Source organism: Elephantulus edwardii, unplaced genomic scaffold (assembly GCF_000299155.1).
Source record: "Elephantulus edwardii isolate Elephantulus edwardi_28Jun2011 unplaced genomic scaffold, EleEdw1.0 scaffold00017, whole genome shotgun sequence".
Lineage (NCBI taxonomy): Eukaryota > Metazoa > Chordata > Mammalia > Macroscelidea > Macroscelididae > Elephantulus > Elephantulus edwardii.
Window position 1 is genome coordinate 11,634,502 of NW_006399767.1, and position 9,638 is coordinate 11,644,139.

Genomic DNA, 9,638 nt, shown 5'->3' on the forward strand with positions numbered 1-9,638 from the left:
GTGCATCAGATCTTTTGTTCAGAGAGCCACTATGTGTCATGCTCAACTTCACAACAATCAACAACAACTACTACTATAGTTATTTTACGTATATTATAAACTTACTTAATTTTTATAGCAATTTTATGAAACTATTATATGTTGTTATTATATTACACATGAGGAATATTACAACTTGTGTCTGGAGACTAAGGTGCACCTAATCCAGGCCATGGTCTTTGCAATTACGTGCTATAGGTCAGATAGCTGGACAATGACTAGGGATGATAGAAGGAGAATTGATGCCTTTGAGCTGTGCTGTTGGAGAAGGGTATTGAACATACCATGGACTGTTAAGAGAACAAACAGGTTCATTTTAGAGAGGGTGAAAATAGGCTGGTCCTTGGAGGCAAGGATTCTGAAGCTTCGTCTAACATACTTTGGACATGTTGCAAGGAGGGGCCAGTTCTTGGAGACCAAGATTGTGCTTGAGAGGATGGAGGGACAGCACAGGAGGGGAAGACCCTCGGTGAGATGGATTGACTCAGTGGCTGGGGTAATTGGGGTAGGTGTGTCAGAGACAATAAGGTTGGCTCAGTATAGAGCAGGGTCTGGGGCTGTTGTACATAGAATCACTATGAGTCACAGGTGACTTGATGGCACATAACAGCAACAACAATCATCTGGTGACAGGCAGGGCTAGGATTTGCATTCAGAATCAAAAGACAAAGGGCCGTGGTGGCGCAATCATCAAGCACTCAGCTAAGCAGAAGGGTGAGGTTTGAACTCATGAACAGCTCTACAGGAAGAAATACCTGGCCATCTACTCTTCCAGAGGTTATAGTTTTGGAAGTCCTGTGTGGTGCGGGGGTCACTGAGTTGGAACCAAGTAGACACACATAAAAGCAGTCAGAAGCCAGAGACTACACTACACCCCAAGAAGATACTGCTTTAACATTCTCTTTTTTTAATAACATTTTGTTTTATGCACACATACATCTACCATTTCTTGAGTTGGTATCCATACTCTCATTGCAAATTGCTTGTATCTTTCTATTATTCCAAACCTACCTTTTAATATGGCAGAGTGTAATACCGCGTCCCCTTCCTGCCTGCCCTGCACCACTTACTGTAGGACACCTAGAAAATGAGTCGAAATGGACTCTCTGTCCCCCGTACTATAAATAAATATATAGCCACTTTACATTTTTCATTTCAAAATTGATGGCCCTCAGGCTATTTTAGAAATATGCCTGAGAAGCTCACAAGAAACATTTATAATAATAAATGTTGGAAATATTAAGAAATAAATAAGTAACCTGCCTGCGGTTCTTCCAGTAAACCCCTGAGACTTTTCATCGGCTCACAAGTGCCTGTTTTCTCCCGTACCTTGACGTACAGACGAAGGTGAAATATTGTGGGCATAAAAATTGCATTTGGTGGGTCTGTTTGGAAGGGGTCATGTAAAAGTCATCTTTGATTTTGTTAATGGAACTTTTTTTATTATTAAGATAGAGCGTATGGCAGCAATGATGTGCGTCCCAGGGTTGGGGGGGAAAATGGTTCATTTTGTGAAAGTTTATTTTCATATTTTATACACTGTAGTTCTGTTGTGTGTTTTTGATTTAGTAACAATTTCTGTGTTTTTCTGTCACAGAGCACTGTGGCCTGTGGTGTTGAGGCTCACAGCGATGCCATCCAGCCCTGCCACATCAGAGAGGCCATTCGACGCTACGGCCACAAGATTGGCCCCCTTGCCCCATTCACAGTACGTAATAACAGAGTTATAAAAAAGTTATATTTATAATCTGAAAGAATTTTGATTTTCAAGTGGTCAAATGAAGAAGCAATGGAATTGTTGAAAGCAATTTGTGGTGACTGTAATTTTGTTGTATAAAAGTGGCATAATTCTCTTGGGAAATAAAAGTTAGTCATTTTTGTCTCTTTTTGGAAGGACAAATTTTTTTTCTGCAAAATATTATTTTCTTTCAATTACAAATTATGCTTTTTTTGTTAGGGTTTATATTTTCTGTTTTTCAAAGCTTGGATTTATAAAACTTTTTTGTCAAATTATATGTATCCAAATATTGCTAGAAGCACTTTATATTCTAAAATTGGTTAGATTAGCAATACCACTTCTATCAGACGTCCTGCTCCTAAACATACTTTGAGTTGGAAGAAGAAGAAATGATTTCATACTAGCTTTGAACTAAGTTGAAATGTAGACAATTTTTCACATCTTCAAATAATTTGAAAGCTTGTAATCAGGCCTTTGGAAATGGGAAACAAAACCTTGGCATTTCAACACTGAAAAAAGTATATTCATATTTAAATTAAATACCCAGTTCTAGGCAACCCCTGTTTTTTAACTTCTTGTTAATAGGAGTTTCTTGAAGTCTCTCTCTGTAAGGAACTGGTTTGCTTTTCATTAAGACAACTTGAAAAGTAGAAGATACTCTTTGTTGGGGCGCTCTGGTGGTATGAGTCACACGGGCCACCTGAAGTCATATGGCTTGAATGCCCTGGCCGCACTGCAGGAGAAAGATGATCAGTCCACTCCCATGCAATTTACAGCCTCTGACAACCCACTGGAGGGTCCGCTGTGAATCTGGTCTGACTCATGGCACAAAACAACCGCAACTCTGTCAATAATCACTTCTGCTTTAGCATACTAAAGCCAAATTCATATATAGTACATATCATGCACAACGTAATACACATTTTTCGTAATTAGATTTTGCCATCATTGTTCACAGAACTTATGAGCTCTTCTAAATTCTTTGACTCCTTTCCTCATGTCTATCTGTTGGTTGAAGGGAAAGCTTTCTTTTCTATTTCTTGTTCTCATTGGTTTTAAGTGCATTCCACTGAGTCCATTCCAACTCATACCAACCATCCAGGACAAAGCAGGTCTTTCCTCCAGCTGGTGAGCACAAACTGCCAACTTCTCATTGAGCAGTCAGCTCGCAGTCAAGTGCTTTAACCATTGTGCCACCAGCACTCCCTTTTTTATCCCATAACGAAAACCAAACTCACTGCCCTGGAATCAATTCTGACTCCTGACACCTCTCTATTTTGTTTCTGAGACTGTAAATTTTTATTCTGAGGAGTGGCTGAATATTTCAGAACTTTGAGCCTTTGGCGCCAGATCCTCCTGGCCACCAGGGGAGCCTCGCCCTTGCTTTCCTGTGGAGGTGGTGGTGGTGTGTGGTGTCAGCAGATTGTCTGTAATTCTATACTGCAGAGCAAAGCTCTGTGCGGTCCTGCACCGTCATTCTCCCTGCCATAGTGGACCCTCCAGCAGATCTACACACAGAAGCTGTAAATCACACAGGAGGAGATTTCCAACTTTCTCTGGCAGAGCAGCTAGTGGACTCAAACCACCTGCCTTTGGGTTCGCAGTGCAATTCTTTACTCCGAGGCCACCAGAGCTCCCTGTCTCATCATTGCTGTTACATGCTGTCAAAACAACTCATAGCTGATCCAACAGCTCCTGTCGAGCAGCTGGTGGATTCGAACCATCTGCCTCTGGGGTGCAGCACAGCTTCTTACCACTAAGCCACCAGATTATTAATTTTTGTGACAAGAATATGCCTTCTTACATGTCTCCAAAAGGTTGTAGTTAACAGTAGCTGTTGTTACCACTTTTTTTTGATATTTTAAAATTATCTTATATATTTTACGAACATGATTCTGCTACTGTTGTTTAAAGAGATACATGCATCCTTTTACTTGAATGCTTTTTGGGTGTTAGAATTGAAAAGAAAATGTCCAGTTTTATTTATTTATATATATTACCAAGTAGGTTGATGCTAATGAAAGCTGATCTAGCCTCAGGAAGATGAAATTTCTGAAAATAAGGAGATGATTGGAAATCCAACCTTTAATACCCACTGGAATGGAAAGAATTGGCTTATGAGGAAGCATTAAAAAATATTAAATCCACAGGTTAGAGCCAAATAATGACTAATAGGTTGAAGCAGTGTATTGGGGAAGGAAACAAAATGAGGCAGAGCTGATAGCCATCTCGGGGTAGTTGAGGTGGAGCAGAGGAAATGGAATTTTTGAGCAGTGACCCAAGAAGTAACTAAAAGTAATGGATGAAATTAGGTAAAGGAAAATGTGTCTCATGTCACGGAAAATGTCCAAGTCATGAAATCGGTGATACTTCCGTAAAATGAAGTGGTAGCTGCTCCATTGTTCAGGCTTGTTAGCCGCCCTGAAGAGGACAGATGTAGCAGGCCACTTGGGTAAAGATCACAGCCTTAGAAACCTTTGGGGTCCGTTCACTTCATCATGTAGGATCTCTGTGAATTGGAATAGAGTCTATGGCAGTGAGTTTGCATAGAAATTCATTTCATATGAAATGATCAGATTCAGGATTGCCATTTATTGTATAAACAATTAGAAATGAAATCTTTACCTTAGGAATGAGATGAAAAGCACAGTGTTCGATGGAAGAGAGATGAAAAAGAGAACAAACAAAATGTTTGCTTTCCAGCAGCTGTTGGGGTGGGGAAGAAGGGTAAAGATGGTGTAATGATCAAGTGTCCTGTCATTCATCTGTGAACAGTTCTTTGATGAGTGCTTGGAGATGCTTCTAAACCATTCACCCTAGTCATTCAATTGTAATCAGAAATAGCCTTGGCATATTAGTCTTAACTAGTGATTTCTATTTAGTCTTTAGTGATTTCTTTCTCCTGTGTTCTGGTTGATTTTAACCCAATACAGAAAGTATCCTACCCAGAAGACTTAAGGAACTGCTCTTACAAGTAAAATTATAAACTAGAATAAATGATATAGCCACACTAAAATTCTGGCCTTTCAGCCTCCAGCTCCTAAAACATACACTTTTGCAACTACCTGCTCTCTTGAATGCACATCCTAAAAGATCACTGAAGAAATTACTTTTTCCTTGTGGTCTGACTATCACACCAGTATGTGGTTTGTAGTTACTATTCTTTTAGTAGTTGATACTGTGTGAGATTATATTGTATGGAGACTAAGAACATTGCTTCTGGAGTCAAATGGCCAATGTTCCCATCCCATCTCTTCTACCAGCTAGATGGATATCCTCAGCCCAGTTTCTCAACCCTTCTGTGGCTTAGTTTTGGGTGATTTTTTAAATAAAATTAGTTTGATAATAGCATGCCTCTTAATAGAATTTAAAGAACGTTTTGATCCTTAAAAGGGATCTCTGGTGGCTAGTCCGTCAGGAATTACGCTATAATAGTTCGAATCCACCAGCGGCCTAGAGAGGAAAAGAGGGGCAGTTACTTCCTGTGTGATTTACAGCCTCAGAAATCCAGTGGAGAGCCAACTATGAGTTGGTTCAGACCTGGCAGCCATGAGTGAGGAAGGAGCTTGAAGAGAAGGGCCTGGTACGGATTGAAGGAAGTACAGCAGCAGTTGACGTAACACAGCAGCAATTGTGAAGATGGATGGCACAGGATCGGGCCATGTTTCATTCTTTTCTGCACAGCATCCCTGTGAGTTGGCAGCTTCCTCCGTGTGATTTACCACCTCTGAATGCCCGCTGGAGGGTCAGCTGTGGTTTGGTTCCAACTTGACAGCACGCAACAGGAGTTGGAGCCAACTAAGTGTGGCTTAACACAATAATAGGAGCTGGGCAAGAGCTTTGGTGCACTATGGGTAAGCACTTAACGGCTAGTCAAAAAGTTGACAGTTCCAACCCACAAGCTGCCGTGTAGGAGAAATCTGTAACACTGCTACCATGAAGACTACAGTCTTATACACCCTCTAGGGGAGAGCTTTACAGGAAGCCCGGGTGGTACAAGCCACTAGGCTACTATGTATTAAAGATTGAACTGCAAGCCTACTGCAACTCACTTCAGAAGAAAAGCTTGTCCATATGCTCACAAGAGGTGAGACTTGATTCAGCTGGTTAAGATTGCTTTCATAAGGTTGACCTTTTTTATATTAACAGTAGCAAAACTCTATGAACTTTGATAAATGTCGATAGTTGTAGAGGGACTTCAGGCCTTTTGTTCATAGGGTCGCTATGTGTCGTGCTCGACTCAAAGGCAATCAATAGTAGTTTTTGTTTACTTTCTAAAAGATACTATAATTTGAGGTATGGATCTTGTTTCATTTCCCTGAAAACAGATACCCACTTTTGCCAGTTCTTTGTTGAAGAGATTGTTTATTCCCCAGTTAGTACATTTTAGCTCTTTGTCAAAAGATCAGCTGCCCAGAGGTAGATGGATTTACTTCTGAGTTCTCAGTTCTGTCCCATTGGTCTATGTGTCTGTGGTTATTTATACTAGTACCATTCTGTTTTGACAACCATGACTACACAGTAGACTTTTTAATTGGTCTGTGAGATTTCTCTTGTTATATTTTAGTAGTGTTGGACTTATCTGAAATACCTTTCTTTTCACTATCAATTTAGTGATTGGTTTTTCCATCTTCTTAAAGGATATGGTTAAAAGATAGGGAAGGATTTTTATTTTTATGTGCTGTCGAGTTGCCCGCAACTGATAGGAGCCTATGCAGAATAGCTTTGAACTCCGCTCTATCCTGAACCAATCTCCCCATCTCCGACACGCCTACCTCTATTATTCCAGTTTCAATCCATCTCATCCAGGGTCTTCCTCTTCTGTGCTATCCCTTCACCCTTCCAAGCATGATGACCTTATCCAAGGACTGAGCCCTCCTGGCTACACGCTCAAAGTATGTAAGATGGAGTTTCAAAATCCTTATCTCCAAGGAGCAACTCCATCTCCAAGACAAACCTGTTCGTTTGCTTGGCATTCCATGAATTGTTCAATACTCTTCTCCAGCACCACAGCTCAAAGACATAGATTATTTTTATGTCATCATTAACCGTTGTCCAGCTCTCGTGCATATTAAGGAATTGCAAAGACCATGGCCTGAACCAGATGCACCTTGGTCTCTAGACTGAAACCATTGCTCTTTCGCACTCTGGAGAGATCCCTGATAGCAGATTTTCCCAGCGCAATTTATCTTTTGATTTCCTGACTGCTAGTGCCCTGGGTGTTGACTGTGGAACTGAGTAAGCTAAAATCCTTAACAATGTCAGTCTTCTCTCCATCTGTCATTGTGCTACCAATTGGCCAAGTGATGAGAATTTTTGTCTTCTTGATATTAAGCTTCAGTCCATATTGAAGACTACAATCCTTCTGAAGCAAATGCTCAGGCCTTACTCAGTTTCAGCAAGCAAGATTGTGTCATCTGCATAATGCAGACTGTTGATGCGTTTTCCCTCAATTATGATGCCACATTCCTCGTCATACAGCCCAGCCTCCTGAATGATCTGTTCCACATATAGACTGAAAAAGTATGGAGACAGGATGCATCCCTGACGCTTTCCTTTCACAATTTTGTCCCATGGCTGTTTCCTTGCTCTGTTCTGACGACTGCTTCCTGGTCCAAGTATAGTTTTCGCATGAACACAATCAAGTGTTCTGGGATTCCTGTTCTCAGAGCTAGCCACAGTTTGTTGTGATCAAACAAAATGTTTGTGATCAACAAAATGCCTTGCATAGTCAATTACTCTGGCACTCTCTGCTTCCAGCCAAGATCCATCTGACCATGACCGTGATGACCTTAGTGCCACACCTCTTCTAAACTCAGCTTGTATTTCTAACACTTCTCTGTCAATGTACAGTTCCAGTCATTTTTGTATAATTTCAGCAAGATTTTGCTTGTGTGTGATTTAGTGATAGTGTTTAATAATTTTCACACGTTGTTCGGTCACCTTTTTTTTTTTTTAAATGGGAATAAATATGGGTCTCTTTCAGTCAACTGGCTACCAGTCAACTACCCTCCAGATTTCTTGGCACAACCACCTCATGAACATGTCCCATCTTGAGGATTACATTTATATAAAGAGGTCCTTTGAGTGGTATTGACATTTTCATATTGTTAAGTCTTCCTATCTATGAGCATGCTATGTCCTTAACTACAAACAGACTAAATTAGAAACTTGTTCCCAAGACAATCCCAGCACACACACACACACACACACACACACACACACACACACACACACATACACTAGAGACCAGGAACCCTCACTTTGTTATTTTAGAAAAGTAGTACGATATTTCCTTACAAATTACTAGTTCATATTATCAAAATATAAATCCCATTTAAAGATCATTGTTCCTCAGAATAAATGTTTATTTTTTCATTTTGTATTAACAAAAACTGAGAGTTAATGTTTTTTATCACTAAAATTCATTTGACAATAAAAACAAAGTTTCAGTAATTTAGGAGACATAGTATCTACTGAATTTTTATTTCTTTTTGTTATCTGCCACCAGGTCAGTACCAAGTCATAGATGGCCCTCCAGTGGGTTATCAGAGGCTGTAAGTTGCATGGGAGGAGATTGCACTCCTATGGAGAAACTGGTGGATTCGAACCAAGTGCCTTTGGGTTGGCAGTGTAACTCCTAACTGCTTAACTACCAGAGTTCCTTTCCCTATAAAGGGAAAAAATCTAAAGAACAAATAGTGTGTCTTCAGATTTACAGAGGTGTCTGGGGTTTTTTTATGTGCATTTTTATGTTTGTATAAGTTACTGTTTCCAGAAACTGATAGTTATATCACAGTTGATGGTTTTTAATAAATTTTTACTATCTTAGTTTTCCTCAGTTTTTAAAGTTCATCCATTTTACTAATTATAAAGCGAATGTCACTATGTTAGAAAAGATAAAGGGAAAAGATTTTTTCTAAATTAATGTTAATATGGTTATTAGTATGTAATTATTATGTCATGGAGGCCTTAAAATAATCGACCACATAAGATCAGAAGGTCAGCATTTCCTCAGAGAGGGTAAATGTACCTATTTCTTCTTTCCTTAACCACTCTTTTTTAGGGGGCTTTTAATTAGTAGAGGAGATTTCTATAAATACATACAGGGAACTCTGGCAACCTAATGAGTCAGGAGTTGCCCATTCAAAGGCAAGAGACTTAAATCCAGCTGCTCCTCAGAAGAATTATGGGCGGTCTCCTCCATGTAATTTATAGAAACTGCTAGACGGTCAGCTGTGAGTAGGTTTCAACTCTATGGGACTTAACAACAACTACATATATGTTTTTTACATGTACCTTTTCATCCATCCATCTGGTTATTTCCATAAGTTAGACTACTAGATGTAAAATTCCTGGATCAAGGCTTCATTCCTGTGTCCTGATAATTTTGCCAAAATAAATTCTGAAAGGTTTTAGTCCTTGTAGAAGGACATCATGCTCAGAAGAGTGGACAGACAACACAGGAGAGGGAGACCCCGGATGAGATGGATGGATTGATACAGTGACTGGGGCGATGGGGGCTGGTGTGTCAAAATTAGTGAGACTGGCTCAGGACAGGGAAGAGTTCAAAGCTGCTGTGCATAGGGTCTCTATGCATCGCAGGCGATTCATCCAATTCTGTGACAGGTTTGGAAGCAGGAGTGGCATCCACTTCCTAAACAACATGCCTCTGTAAACTCTATGTTGTTGTTGTTGTTGTTGTTATGTGCCATCGAGTCGCTTGCAACTCATAGCGACCCTATGTATAAGAGCTCTAAACGCCGTTCTATCCTGTGCTAATCTCACTGTCTCAAACACATTCATTCCTACCACTCCACTCACAGAATTGATCCATCTCATTGAGGGTCTTCCTCTACTG

General features: G+C 40.1%; 1 protein-coding gene across 1 annotated transcript in view; it reads left to right on the forward strand.

Annotated features, from left to right (window-relative positions):
* The window catches only part of SUPT3H (suppressor of Ty 3 homolog (S. cerevisiae)), a 311,934-nt gene extending 309,506 nt beyond the window's left edge, over positions 1-2,428 (forward strand). The window contains exons 10-11 of the mRNA XM_006882131.1: positions 1,637-1,747; positions 2,363-2,428. Coding sequence (XP_006882193.1) covers positions 1,637-1,747; positions 2,363-2,428 — 177 coding nt within the window. The remainder of the gene's footprint in view (positions 1-1,636; positions 1,748-2,362) is intronic.
* Positions 2,429-9,638: the final 7,210 nt, after the last annotated feature.